Source organism: Biomphalaria glabrata, chromosome 11 (genome assembly GCF_947242115.1).
Source record: "Biomphalaria glabrata chromosome 11, xgBioGlab47.1, whole genome shotgun sequence".
NCBI classification, from domain to species: Eukaryota; Metazoa; Mollusca; class Gastropoda; family Planorbidae; genus Biomphalaria; species Biomphalaria glabrata.
The window spans coordinates 28,383,533-28,399,476 of NC_074721.1; the positions used below are offsets into that span (position 1 = coordinate 28,383,533).

Sequence of the window (15,944 nt, forward strand, 5' to 3'; positions counted from 1 at the left end):
AACGGTATTATTTATTAAAAGAGTCTTGATGATTACTTTTTTGTTAAGTTTACTGATATACTAACCAATTTGATTTGGGGCTTATTTATTTTTGCGTACATTATCTCATGTCATATGTCGAATGTCAAAATGCAAGGGGCCCCCAAAGAGGTCAATCCCCCCGGGCCCCCAAATCCCTAGTTACGCCCCTGGATATGGCCTGCCTTTACACATCCCTCCATTCCAAGCCCTAACCCAAAGCTTTTTACCGAGGTTTATAGTTGAATCAAATAAGGCTGCAGCGTACGCAAACTCGTTGGAAGCTAGCTAGATATCATGTTCAGTTTGAGCAAGTAAGGCTTAGAGATGCTGTGTTATGACTATTTCCTTTGTTTTAGTACGGGACAGTAGACACAAAGCAAGAACACATGGTAATAATTCAAAAGCAAAAAAAAAAAAAAATAACAATAAGGCTTGTCTTCGATTCCGAAGATTAATGAGGATTGCAGTATTTCCCGTGGCTACGCAGCCCCAGCTGTGACCTACATATTTTGCCACATCCAGGGCAAGGATAACCATTGTCAACCGGTGGTCGATTAAGATTTTCTTTTCGCATCTGCCTCTGTTCTCGGCAGCAGATTTTCTTTGGTCTCAAATGTGTATCCGGGGCCTTTGAATAGAGGTAATTTTTTAAGTCCGTCAGTTACGCTGGACAGAGCGGGGTGAGCTAAACAAAAAGGACGACGTAACACCGAAACGCTTAAAAGACCAGCTTAGGCGAAAACTTGCATTAGCTGAAATAGAACAGCTGAAGGTCACCAGCAAAATAAACAACATATCAAGTGTTATTAATTTATAAAGCCTTCAAAACACAATAACTAATCATACATCGGCACATTTAATTTTATTACTTCTCTTTCATAGTTAAAATAATAAATCTATCTCCAATAAGATGGTGCGCCAATGTTTAATAAGGTCTATTGATTCTTTAAAACTCGTTCTTGTTTGCAAAGAAATATTTTAGTGTACTGCGGTAAGCCTAGTGACGTAGGCAGAGTTTTTCCCGTTCACGTCACGGAAAATTTTCATTCATAAAACATTCTAGCCAAAATTAATTTTTCGATAATGAGCCATTTTAAAAAAACCGATATAACGGCCGAAATCGAGTTTTTCAGATGTGGCCAATGAGTTGAGAATTTTTTGTCATACTATTATGCACATAAAGTGAAATTTTAAAGAAAATCGTTAGAGCCGTTTTCAAAATAATATATATATATATATATATATATATATATATATATATATATATATATATATATATATATATGTGAAGAAACAAGTCCTTTTACGTTTAAAGTGCCTTTTAATTGTGGAACCTTTTACAAAACATATACACACGGCAACATTATGTACAGATCTCCTGCTTCACTCGCTGACCTTTTTCTCTCTCTCTTCTTGTTTACACACTAGTCACTTCCCCCAAGTCCCCTAACTCTCGATACTCAACACTTGACCGTGTGTCATGGTTGACCACACAGTAACCGTGTCACCACAGTCCTCCCAGGGCAGAGAAAAATTTTGATCGAATCAAAATTTCATGAACCCAATAGTTTGGGTGGACATTAATAATGTTTAACATCGACAAGAAAAAATAATGACATGTAATACAATGGCATCTTCAATTATGAGAGAACTGATAATGCCTATGACGACAAATAAATTTTCAATAATATGTTATTGCAAGGGACATTTCCAATAGAACTATCGCCGAAAGCTTTCCTGTTATATTATACAACTTATATAAAAAAAAAATACACGCATTTTGAATGCCAACATTGCCAGGTAAAAAAATTGCACAATTAGTTAATACTTTATGTTACATCAAAACATCTTCCAATTTAAGGGAATTGTTTACTATGTGTTTCTTTCATACCAGTTCCTAACTGGACATCTATCATCTATGACTACAATGAATGCAACAAACATAAAACAAACTCAATTGTAGTACAAATTTAACATCACTGAATGAAAATAAAAAATTCTGGAGCGTATTGTTAATTCAATCTTGACAAGACAGACTTTAAAGTTATCTTACAAGGTATTTGTTAATTTTCTCATAAGCTGATTAATGAGTGAACCTAAGTCCAGCGGTCCATAGACACATCTTGTCAACACGTCAGCTATCACGTTGATTTGTCCCGGAATAGCTTGAACTGTAAAGCTGAAGTCTTGAAGTTTTAAAGCCCATCTAGTGATCCTCTGGTTGGCTAGCTTATTTGTATTAATATAAGCTAGTTGGGCGTGATCTGTTAACATGATGAATGATTTCCCAAGGAAGTAACGGGATAGTTTCGTTATGCAGAACACAATAGCTAGAGCTTCACGCTCTATCGTGGAATATTTCTGTTCTGCTGCGTTCAGCTTTCTGCTAATGTAGTATACTGGTCTTAGTGTTGCATCACACTTCTGCATTAAAGTGCCTCCCACTGCTGTGGAGGATGCATCTGTTGCCAAGTAGAAAGGGTTTCTGATGTCTGGAAGCTGGAGTACTATGTCGTCTGAGAAGGCACTCTTAATGCTTTGCAGGCATTTCTGTAGTCTGGAGCTCCATGTGATCTTGTTTGGCATGCCTTTTTTTGTCAGTTCAATTAGAGGTTGTGTAATACTTGTGAAATTTGCCAGGAACCGTCTATAGTAATTACATAAACCTAAGATGCTTCGAACTTGTCCCTTTGTTGTAGGTATTGTTAAGTTGAGTATCTTGCTTATATTGTCCTGTAGTGGTCTGATCGTATTTTGCTGTATTCTGTGCCCTAGAAATTCAATCTCTGTTCTGGCGATTTTAACCTTACTAGGTTTTACTGTAAGCCCGTTGTCTTGTAGTATCTGGAATACTTGTTGCAGACCAGCAACATGTTCTTCTAATGTGTTGTGGAAGACACATATGTCATCAAGATAGAAAATGACATCAGGTCTTTTCCCTATTAGTTTTGCCATCATTCTGTTGAAGGTCGCAGGTGCGTTACTAAGCCCGAAACTCATGTAATTCCATTGGTAACAACCAAATGGAGTAGTGAATGCTGTAAGTGGCTTAGCATCTTCGTCTAGTGGAATTTGCCAATAACCTCTAGCTAAGTCAAGAGTAGTGAAATATTTTGCACCTCTAAGTTTAGGTATAATGTTCTCTATGTTAGGCATTGGGTATGTATCTTTCACTGAAATGGCGTTTAGTTTCCGGTAGTCTACACATAGACGCATCTTCCCGGTTGTTTCCTTTTGTTTCACTAGGACTGCTGGAGCTGAGTATGGAGATCTGGATGTATCAATTATTCCCATTTTTAGCAGCGTTTCAATTTCCTTTTTCAGTATCTCTTCATGGTGTAAGGAAACTGGATATGGTTTGGATTTTGTGGGCTTCGTATCAGTCAGTTGGATAGTGTGTTTTATGGCAGTTGTTCTACCCGGTTTGTCTGTGAATATTGGCGCCCATTGAGCTAGCAGTTTATCAATATCTTGCTTAACTGGGTACTGGAGGTGTGATGTGTTTATATCTTTCACAGTTTCACAGCTTTCAATAACTGGACATGGTAATTCATCTGGTTCCTCTATTGTTTCTATCATCATGACTCTCTGACTGTCTTGCGTGTCTTGCTTAGCGTTCGTTGAAAGAGTAAATGGTCTGGGCATGTACAGCTTCAGCATATTGATGTGAAATACTTTGTCTCGACCTCTGATGTTTATACTGTAGTCGACCTTCGAAATCACCTTGTGACTTGGAATGGGCCCTGCCATTTTATAAATAGCTGGTTATTTTTGTCAGGCAGCAGAACCATGACATTATCATCAACTTGTAGTGTTCTCAACTTTTGACCCTGATTTAGCTTTCTCAATAGTTCTGGTTTCTCTCTGTTTGTTTGCTTTTGGACAGTTTCGCATGATTTGATTATATTTTGTCTTGTTTTGATGACAAGATCGTATCCTGTGAGTACGTCATGTTCTATGTTCCTATTTACTAGAAAGTCTCTGTATAGTGACATGGGTCCCCTAACAGGTGAGCCATAGAGCATCTCGAATGGCGAGAAGCCCGTTGTTGTGTGTGTTACTTCTCTGTAGGCGAACAGTATGGGGTTGATCAGCTTGTCCCAGTCTGTTAGGTTGTCCTGTGCTACTTTGTTCAGCATTGTTTTCAGTGTTGAATTCAGGCGTTCGCACATCCCATTTGCTTGGGGGTGAAAACGGGCAGCAAATTGTTGTTTAATATTCAGAGTTTTGCAAAACTGTGCGAATTCATTTGATTTAAACTGGGTGCCTTGATCACTCAGTATTATGCGAGGGTAACCTGTTCTTGCAAATATTGCTGTAAGTGCGTCTCCGACATCTTCGGAAGAAATTCTTTTCAATGGTATTGCTTCTGGAAACCGTGTGCACATGTCTACAACAGTCATTTTGTAGCGATGGCCTCTTCCGGATATTACTGGCATTGGTCCAATAATATCTACAGCTATCTTTTCAAATGGCATTTCACTTAAGTCTGTTGTTTGTATTGGAGCTTGCATATATGTTCCCTTTGTTCCATGTATTTGGCAAATATGTCAGGATTTTATGTAGGCCTTGACTTCTTGCGTAATTCTCGGCCAAAAAAATTCATTCAAGATTCTATTCAATGTTCTCTTTACTCCCATATGTCCGGCAAACGGGGTGTCATGTGCAAGCTTTAAAATTGTTTCTCTATACTTCTTTGGAACTAGCAATTGTTGTGTCTTGCCTGCATTCAGATGAATTTCTCTCACATAGACACCATCTTCGCCTATCTTGATTAACCCTCGTCTTGGTGGAGCTTCACTTTCTATGAGTTTTATTAGATCTGGGTCATTTTTCTGTTCACTGACAAATTTTTCTGTTTTAATGTGTAGTGGGTCTTGACTTTCTGTGGAGATTTCATTCGGGTTGTTCACTTGATTATGGCTTCTCATATCGCTAATTTCTGTTTCTGTATTTTCATTTTCATTGTTATAAGGAACTTGTATGTTATCGTTTGTATTTAGCACTTCTTCTGCTTTCTTCTGAGCTCTTGTAGTAACCATGGAACATTTCTGTGTGTATTTTTCTTTCCACTTGTTCAATTATTCTACTGTGCAAGGTTTAGAGCCTTTGATACAGCCAATGATAAGGCCAATGTTGTCAGGCTTATTGTCTAGTACTAAAGCCTCATGCCAACCACTGATGAACGGTGTGTGTATGTTGATACGTGCTACCAGATGTGTAGTTACTTGACCAGTGTAACCAACACAGTCTTGTCTTCTTCCGGTGTACTCTTGTGGATTGACGTATTCTTTTGCGACTAAAATTGCAGTTGCACCTGTATCGTACAGTACGTTGGTCATTTGTTCTCCCACAAAGCCTGGGTATACCTGCAGTTTATTAGTGTGTTTGGCAGCAAATGCTCGATCTCTTGGTCTGTCGTTCCAATCTTTATTGCGTCGGTTGTAGAAGCAAGTCTCTGTTGTGTGGTTTGTTCTACCACAAATTTGACATTGGAAACGAACTCTTTGCTGATTACGTTGATATTCTCTATTCTTGTAAGTATATGTTGGTCTCCTTTCTTCATCTTTCTCTCTTCGATATCTATATGTTGGACTCATTTCTTCATCGTTGTCTCTTCGATATCTATAGGTCGGGCTCATTTCTTCATCTTTTTCTCTTCGAGATCTATATGTTGGGCTCATTTCTTCATCTTTTTCTCTTCGAGATCTATATGTTGGGCTCATTCCTTCATCTTTCTCTCTTCGAGATCTATATGTTGGGCTCTTGTCAGCGTTCTCTCTTCTATATAAAGGGCTAGGAGTCCGCATTCTTGCAGCGTTGTTCACCATAAAAGCTGATGTCGCAGTTGGGTTCTCTCTAGCTAACACTTCCCTTGGGTGTGCGGCCTTATACTGCCTTAGTTGTGCTATCAGGCTGCTGATGGTCTTTGGCTCTCGCTCCGTGACGTATGTTTTCACATTATTATTGTAAGCTTCCATCACAGCGTCCATTATGATGTGTTCTCTGAGGGTTTCATATTTGTGATCCACTTTTGACAGGTCTACCCATCGATCGAAGTATATCGACATGTTGGTGACGAATATTTGAGGATCGTCGTTCGCCAGAGGTGTCGACTCTTTCAATCTCCTTCTGTATTCGTAACTTGTGGAGCCAAACTGTCTCAGCAACGCCTCCCTTACGGCCACGTACTCTTTTCTTTCTTCATCTCTCATTTGAAGACAGATGTTGATGGCTCTACCTTTTAAGCGCCCCATGAGGCTTCTTGCCCATTCTGTCTGTGGGAGGTTGCATGATGTTGCTATATCCTCAAATCTCAGTAGATATGAGTCAATGCATTCATTCTGGCTCTCGTCAAATGGAGACATTCTGTCTAATTGTTTGTATTTGTCAAAGTGTTCCTCCTTTTCATTTTGCTGTTCTTTGTCTTTCTTTTCTTTAAGTTTTAGTTCTAGTTGTAAAATTTCCTTCCTTCTACTATCTTCTTCTTTCTTTTTGGCTTCTTCCCTATTAAATCTCCTTTCTTCCCTTTCTTCCTCCTGTGTTATTTTTAATGTTATGAACTTTTCCAGTTCTTCCCCTTGCAGGCCATTTTCCTTGCCCGCTTCTCTAAATATTTTGTACATCGACATTTCCACTTACTTGTGCCTCGTCGTATCTCGTCGGGGTCGCCAGTTGTGAAGAAACAAGTCCTTTTACGTTTAAAGTGCCTTTTAATTGTGGAACATTTTAACAAAAACACATATACACGGCAACGTTATGTACAGATCTCCTGCTTCACTCGCTGACCTTTTTCTCTCTCTCTTCTTGTTTACACACTAGTCACTTCCCCCCAAGTCCCCTAACTCTCGATACTCAACACTTGACCGTGTGTCACGGTTGACCACACAGTAACCGTGTCACCACAATATATATATACAAGAATCGCTCGCTTAAGAGTATAGGATATAAACTATTATTAAAATTTTAACCTATTATTTTGTCGCACCATACTCTAATCTCAAAATTTATCGTTAGTAAATATAAAATGAAAAAAGGTTGTATCAGGTGGTAGGGACAATACATGCAATCACCCTCGTCACATTAGAGAAACCAATACTTTTTCTTTTGTATTTTAGTTAAGAAATTACAAAATTTTAAAAAGTGACTAATATAATTTATATATGCTTTAAATTAAGTTCTTATATCGAGTCGCCTCTTCCTTATTTCTTTTATGCCAAATGCAATTATTTGCAGACATTATAAAAAAAAGGAGCAAGGACTCTTACTCGATTAAACGTTTTCTTTTTACAGTTCCCTCCTCTTTTCAGACGAAAACATGACGTTTTAAAACAGAATAGACAATTATGGCGACAAAGTTTATGTAATTGCACATACATTTATCATTTGTTTTGGAAAGTTTAGAATTGATAAGAAATGTCTCTGTATAATATTAAAAAATTGAGATAAGTTTTGAACCAAATATTCTTTTCTTAGTCGCCACATTCCAACCCTTACAAAATCTGATATTATTATACTGTATAAATAAATGTGGGGCTATAACTCACTATTTACAATTGAATCCATACAATGCAAAAATTTAGAGTAGAACCTATTTGGTAAACAAAATTTCTCCTCCCACTTTCGAATTTTTTTATTGTTTTGAGCTTTGAATTGTAGATCTGTTACAAAACGAAGTTGCAAATAAGCCTGTTTAAAAAAAATGTATCACTTGCAAATAAAAATACAAATAAATGTTTATATCATGGGCGTAGCCAGAGAGGTTTGGGGTTCAAACTTTAACGAAATGAAATCCCCACCCGCAGGGGGGGATCGAAATTTAGTGACTGATTTTCTGCTTTGATTTTATTTATTTTAGGTGAGATCTTAATACTAAACCGTCACATGCCCCAGCGCAGCCAAGTGGATTTTGAGCTTAAGCCCCCTATTAGGAGATTTTCCAGCCAAATCCCTATCTTCTATAAAACAAAAACGGAAAAAAAAATGCAAGCGAAAATCCACAATTTTCTAGAGAATAGCTAAGTAAAATTTGATTCTAAAACCCCCTCCAAATCTACGATACCCCTTCCTTCAATATTAGACTATCCATACATCAGTCACCAGATTCTATAAGCGTAGCCAAGAGTGGTTCTTGTTTAAAACCCCCTCCAGAGGGTTTATAGCTAAAAACCACCTCTTCAATATATAAAAGCAAATTACATACTCAAAATTCTATGAGTCTACCCATTATCACAAGATTATATCTGTTACCTTTTAGTGTCTCAGAAAAGGACAAGCTACATCCATTGCGATTCTCTAGAATGAAACACCTACATTGTACTGTTGTAGGGGTCCCCTTTTTCGACGTTGTGAGCCTTTGGTTGTTGGACATCGGTCACATCTTCTGCACCAATCCTCTACGTCTTCCTTGTATCAACACCAATAAAAAAGCTTCCAACGTCTTGTTAATACCCAAGTGATAACCAGTGGAGCCATTGTGCAACTCTTGGAGTACTTCTTGGATTCTAACTTTGGGCAGAACTATTTGTAATCGTGTTGATGTTCCGCATTCACTTAAGAACAGCTTTTTCTACTACCACTGAATCCCATTGTGCCCAATACGTATTCATGGTAGCCACTTTCTCTGCGATATATTGCCAATCTGGCTGTTGTCCCCCTTTTTAAAGAAGAACGGTTGCCACATCCTCATCTTTCAGCTGATCCTCTCGGATATTAGTATTAGATTGAAGTGCTAAAACATTCAGGTCCAAACGTCTTCAATAAATTATCGCTTCCTTTTCTTCGACTTTCTTACAATGTTTGCATTCTGTTTCGCATGGTTGTAGAGATAGAGCATCAGCATTTTGGTGTGTTACGTGCGCATCTTAGTGTAAATGTGAAATGGTGCGAATGCGTGTTGAAAATGGAAGAAGAACAAAAATGGAGGAATATGAACAAGAAAGTGTTTTCAGTGTTAATAAAGATTAAAGTATTTATAAACTGTGATTTGTCGTTTCCATGTCTAAAGAGTCTTATCCCATATGAAGACGTAACAAGTGGCGCCCAACGCAAAGGTAAAACCCACGTATCCCTCTATACACAGTGGATCTCCTGTCAGAAGACAGTAGAGATAGTAAAGTCTAGATCTAGAGACAGGAGAACAATCAATTCGATATCATTAGTAATAGACTATAGCGGACAAGGTAGCAGCATTGAAGGAAGAGGGAAGGTTGTTGGAGCTTGAAAGGGCAGAACTAAGAAAATACGTACAAGAAAGGTTGATGGGGAGGGAGAGATTAGCCATAGAAAAGGAGAGATTAGCGATGGAAAGAGAAAAATAAAAGGAGAGATTAGATAAGGAGGACAAAAGAGAAAGGGAAAAAGAAAAGGAGAGATTAGCGATGGAAAGAGAAAAAGAAAGGGAGAGATTAGATAAGGAGGACAAAAGAGAAAGTGAAAAGAATAAGGAGATAGTAGCAATTGAAAGGGAAAAGAAAAATGAATTAGTTGCCATTGAAAGAGAAAGATTAGCGTTTGAAAAAGAGACGGCAGAGAAAAAGTTAAAAAACACACCAAGAAAAAGAGAGTGATAAAAGAAAAGGGGAAACTACAGGGAATAAACTGGCAAAATATAAAGGTGCGATATTTGAAGAAGCCAAAATGGACATTGACATTTTTTTGAAGAAATTTGAAATTGAAATGAGAGAACTGGAATACCCCGAAGACAAATGGCCATTCTTATTATCAAAGTCATTTGTAGCAGAGGTTCCATCGAAGATATGCATGAACCAGAGCAGCTATAGCGTGGTGAAAGAACAATTACTACGAACGTACGGAAAAAAAGAGGCGTACTACCGTGAACAATTTGTTAACTGTGCGATAGAAACAAATGATGACCCACAGACATTCATGGACAGAATGACCAGTAGTTTTGAAAATTGGACTGAAAACGCTAAAATAGAAAAGACATTTGACGGTCTAAAGACATTTCTAATGATAGACAAAACAATTTATGAAATAAGGTGGCACATCCCGAGAAGAAATTATCCAGAGGCAGCGACATAGAAGAAATAGTTGCATTTAACAGAACAAGGGATACACGAGACAACTACATCAACAACGGTAGACGATTTAGATATGATGAACAAAATAGGTTTAGAGGACAAGGAAGGAACCAAATGGGTAGTAGACCAGGACAGTTTTATAGTAACCGAGGTCGATACCAAAGATATGTACAGGGACGATTCGGCGGAGTAAGAGATAGAAAAGTGGCCGCTACATTGCATAAACCAAATGGCATCACTTTAATTTCCCACAGGCCCCTTCCAGCTGAAATTTTATTCTTGAGATACATCCCTTCCTGGCAATTTCCACTCTTGAGGTCTAAATTCGAGAAGACTCGTAATAAGGCTAGTGTGTTAGATGGATTATCAATGCGGGAAAGAGGATAACTGCCTTTTGCGTGACATCATTCAATTCCCTGCTATCTATACCAAACCTCAAACTCCCATCTTTATTTTCAACCAGCACAACTAATGAACACCACAGACTTTTGGATGGCTCGATCACTCCTTGTTGCTTCATACGGACCAGCATATCAAAGGCTTCTTGCGGAGTTTGTTGAATGGGTCTATCATTTCCTGTAACAATAATGTGTTGTACAAAGTTTGTCATCCTTCAGTCATCCTTGTCATAATGGCATAATGTCCATAAATTCTAAATTTAATTTCTCAGCTTTATTATTTTCTTCCATCGAAAGACTTTCTTTCGTCTTTGTAAGAAGTATGTGCCTCCGAGAGTTCTCTTTCGTTGTCGTGTAAGTTGATGCCTCTGCGTTCAGACATTGTGTAATCAGATCCACAGAGTAACTGTTTGCTATTACAATTCCCGCTCGTAACGTCTTTTCCTGCGACTAAAGATTAATGACAGGGACCTTTTCATCATCAACACTGACCACCAACGTCTTTCTCACAGCAAGCATATTTCGTTTTCCTCTCGATGTTACTGCGAGTTTCGTGCCGATCGCTTCGCAATTTTCATTAACCTTTTCCCATATTATACTGTTACGAATCTCACTATCCAGCTCTCTGCACCTTGCACCACCAACTTTAAGAACTTGACAACTCAGGGCTCCGAATAACGTAATAGTTTAATGTCAATAAAATAACAGCCAATACTGTACAATTGGCAGCACGTAACACAAGACTGTACAAATATCTCTCAAGTTAATAGCCGTGCCGCCGTCTCAACTCTTGCACTGGTCTCTCTGTCTCGTCTCGGACTTGTACTGAGCCGTAGTAACGAACTGTAAATCGGGAAGTTGTAACTGACTCATCTCTGATACCTTCGCTCTTTATATAGGGTCCCTGCTGGCCTTCTAGAACCGAGCAGAACGTCGCTCGACCATTCTGGGTGGTCATATGACTACATCCCTCGTGACGCTCCTGAGCTCTGTTCACGACGCCGATCCTACTCAAACCTTCATGTTGACACTCGTCTCGGTTGACCGTCGTAGCTCGTCACGGTTGACCGCTCGTCAACCGTTGGCCTGGGGCATTTTGCGTATGTTGACTACACACACACCACTACCCTCATCTGTGTCACCACAAGGTTTATAACAATACATTCCGATTGTGCTGATATGGTCTTCTCTTCTACCAACAAAATTCTTTTGCTTGATCGTCTCCCTTATCCTACTTAAGTATTTTGTAAAGAGCCATGCTTGCATAAAATATAAACCAATGATACACTCGTTGGTCACATTGGCGATCAGAAACTCTATATTGAATGATTGGGCTTGAATTTCGTAGTTTAGTCTGACCTGTTCCAAAACTGGTATTAGCTTGCCAGTGGCAAATTTCAGTGTATACCCGTTTGTTTCTGTTATTTTCTAAACTCTAATATAATCGGTTCGAATTATCGAGATTCCTCAGTGTCCAAAAGTAAAGCATGATACTTGTTGCCGATCATTTGTTGTATCTTTAAACTTCTATTTCTTTAGCAATATCTTTGCATATGATCAGGTGTGTTGCAATTCCAGGAGCAAAATGATGTTCTATTTTGTGTGGCATAGGGTCGCCGTTCGTCTCTCGCCTCTTCCACCACCCTTCTGACCAACCGTGCAAGATCCTCTTCCTTGGGTCGTCTTTCGTCTATTATTGACCATCTTTCACTTCCTCAATCTTTTAGCGTGTCTCTGTCTTGTGTCACAGTCTTGCATCTAATCACAGTGCGCAATGTAGCTCATAACCTCAACGAACAGATTATAAAGTTTCACGTTTAATTACAACTAAGAAACTAGATCTAGAGCCAAACAAATAAAAGCTAAAGCGTCCTTGGTTTCCTTATCTTCTTTGTTTCTTTATGGTGTACATAATTTCGCGACTAATGAAAACGTGCAATGCAGGTTATATATATATATTTCCTATTTTATGAAGTCTAAATCTAGGGATTTATAATCTATAAATAGTCTTCATCTTCGCTAAAGTCTTATAATTTACATAAAAGTAAATAAAAATATTATATTTGTTCATGAGCAGCAATCTTTAAATGTATTTTACTATACATGCATAAGAGGGCATAAATAAAAACACATAAACAGTTGTTTTAGTATGAAAAAAAAGTGACAAGAATGTTGAAAATGCTCATCAAAAATGCATGAATATTTTTTTAATTGGATTGCAAACATAATATGTTTTAATTTACTTCTTATAGAATACAGAGAAAAACAAAGCCCATCTAAAAGTTAAATATTTAATTGAAACAGAAGGTTTGTTTTTTTTTTTTTTTTACATAATTAATAGCATTGTCATGCAAAAATATGCCTTGAATTTAAAACATAATGTTTTTATATATATTATTTAAATAAAATAATGATTATTTATGAACATTTACTAATAACACTAAGCGTTATAAATATTATGTCTAGAAAGCATTATCTTTATTTAATTAATATCACTTGATACAGATGAACAGGGAGAACAGAAAAAGCAAAAGCTGAGATGCGATAACTATGACAAAACAAATGATCAAAGCTCAAACACAGGAAATGATTCCAAAGAACGCGATCTTTATATATATGCAGTTATAACAGAAAATTTTAAATTAGCTGTATTATTATGGAGAACTCTATCGGTAAGAGTAAAAATAAATAAGAATACGTTAGTTATCTTTTTCTTGCTAGTAGTGCAAATTTGGAAAAAAAAACATGAAATAAAATATATCAATACTAAGCATATGTAATTTAATAATACAGAAAAAAGTCGCTCCACCCCCCACCCTTTTTTGAATCGGGATTAAAAAAAAACTGGTACCAAACAAGTTCCCTATCTAATAAATAACAAAAAAAAAACATCGATTTTGCAGCACTACCATATACAATTCCAGCGCGAAAGTAATATGAACAGTAAATATAGTCTATCATAACACAACTTAGAACATGGTAAACACACCTGAAGATGGGAAACTAAAGTTAAGTTAGCAGACGTTTTAGACAGACATCAATAATCAACGAAGCTAATTCATCAGAAGTAAGTTATTCAGCCATTATTTTATCTGCAAACAACAATCTGACTTAAAAGATTTCATTTCTTATAAAGAGGTAATACAATTTTATATGTCACAATGAAATGTCATGTTCTTGGCACCCATAAGCGAATTACGTTTAACAAAAAGTACTAAAAACTAATTTATTTCTAAACAACTAAACAAGCAAAATTATTTTTTTAAAGAAAATGTTTTGTAGAGGGGAAGAACCTACCTCTAACACTATATCAATAATGTACAAGTTATTTCACTTTTTCCATATCAAAAAAAATTAATTAATTACTTGTTTATTTTTAATTGATTTATTTTTAGTTAGGTAAAATAAATAATTGTTTTAAGAATCAACTAAAACAGAGAACTCGTGTGGGAGAAATAGCATTAAAATTGTTTAAGATGACTTAACCCTAAAAATGAAGCAGTATCTGTGAATACTGAAGGATTAGTTTCCCTTGTTGGTTACAAACAAAATTTTAATTACCAGGAATTGATTTATTAATTTGCTACTTTTTCAATTGATTCATGTCTTGACTATGCTGTCAGGAGCAGATATGGTGAGTGTGAATATTTTTCTTTGTTGATATTTTTAGTATGAATAGATATATGAATGTGAATAGTGATGTCCGTGATGTGAACTAAATGGTTTAGTTTTCTTGAATCTGAGAGAGAATATGCTAGTCTGTGGGGCCCTGTTACCAGTCCAGGAAGGACAGTTGTTTCTTGAACTGGTGTTTGGGTACTTAAAATGTTTGTGTACTTAATATTTACTGAAAGTGTTGCAGTCAATGTGTGCTTTATTGCTGATTAAAGTTATTATTATTGTCATGGATAGCTAGAGCTGGAGATGGAGTTTATTTAGTATTAATTAATTGTCCTTGGTTAACCATTAATAAGCCAACTGTTAAGAAGAACAGAATTTGACATATGCTAGTGACTAATTGTGCAAGTTTCAACTTGATTCGAGACTGGATATGGTAGAAAAAACGTTTAAACACGTTTTACCAGACAGACAGAAAGACAGACAAACAGAGTGAGTTAATATAAGCTTTGTAATTTTTTTTCTCCATGTTTCTTCTGCAGATTAATTTTGCCTTGCAAACAAAATGTTAAAAATAATTTTGGCTATGAATGTATATGTACCTATCGTATAAATTGTTTGCTGTAATAATGTACTGTTATTTGCAATAAACAATTGTAAAACTAATTTCACTAATTTTATCACGGATACAACTTTTCTTAGAGACCGACTATAGCAGCACTGTATGCCATAGAAATAATAAATGATCTTAAGACATTATACAAAAATGATCACGACGACCACGATACTAAACTGGATAAAGAAAAAAGGTTTTTAATTTTTTTTTAATTCTAATATATTTTGTAAATATTAATTGATACTAATTATTATATTATAGTTATAACAGATTTTGTTTTATTGAAACACATGTCACTTTTCTTTCAGGAACTTTGAAGACTTGGCCATTTCCACATTAAACAAAACATACGCTACAAATCCAGACATCGTTTATGACTTGCTCATCTGTAGGTTAGAAGGATCGTGGAATGGCTACAGCTGTTTGGACTTAGCATTATGTAACAAACTTGGTAAATTTCTATCTCAAACACCGTGCATCATGCTGAATGAAGAGATGTGGAACAATAGCAGCGTTCCAAGGAACAGTAGATTCGAACAAGCGAAAATGGAAACGTCAGAAACAACAAAAAACAGGTAAAACTTTAGAATTTTGTACGTTAAGGTGTTAATTCTAAAAAAAAACAAGATTACAATGACAGTTTGTTTTATCACACAAACTCAGAGGCGGTCCCATCAAATTCACCAATGGACCAAGAATATTCCAGCCATAGTTTTTTTGATCGTTAAAAATAATAAAATAAAAAAACACTCATTTGGCGTTGTTTTTTTACATGCATGCAAACAATGACATCACTTCGCCTTTTAAAAGACACTTCAATTTTTTATTGAAATAAGTAGAGTTGTGTTAACTAAACACCTAAAGTATCTTGAAAACATTCCATGCAGTGTCTGTGGCACCTGGTGGGGTAGCTCAGGGTGCCAGCCCTCTCCCATTGAATTTTTTTGCAATTATGTTCGACTAAACAGTACTGGCTATGCTTATGTAATTTAATGACTGTAGTTAGCTTTAGATGAAAATATTTTTTGTTACCTCCAAACCATCTGCTAGGGCGATGTAAACTCTGAAGATTCTAGTTTGCTTTACATATAGTTTGGCTGCGATGGGGCAAGTGATGGTGAAACTTAAACATTCAAATGTAAGCGAATAAAAAAAAACAAAACAACAACAGTTACACAATTCCAACCTACCCATTTTGGGGGATTTTATTGGGGTGGTGGGTGCACCTAAAATTTACTTCAGATGCTT

The 15,944-nt window shown here is 36.6% G+C and overlaps 1 protein-coding gene across 6 annotated transcripts in view; it reads left to right on the top strand.

The window, feature by feature from the left end:
- LOC106051110 (transient receptor potential cation channel subfamily M member 2-like) overlaps positions 1 to 15,944 on the top strand; it is a 220,678-nt gene that overhangs the window by 73,816 nt on the left and 130,918 nt on the right. For all 6 annotated transcript variants that reach the window (XM_056003788.1, XM_056003786.1, XM_056003789.1 and 3 more), the window contains exons 13-16: positions 12,715 to 12,769; positions 12,968 to 13,134; positions 14,783 to 14,889; positions 15,005 to 15,271. In XM_056003788.1, the coding sequence (XP_055859763.1) occupies positions 12,715 to 12,769; positions 12,968 to 13,134; positions 14,783 to 14,889; positions 15,005 to 15,271 (596 nt within the window). The remainder of the gene's footprint in view (positions 1 to 12,714; positions 12,770 to 12,967; positions 13,135 to 14,782; positions 14,890 to 15,004; positions 15,272 to 15,944) is intronic.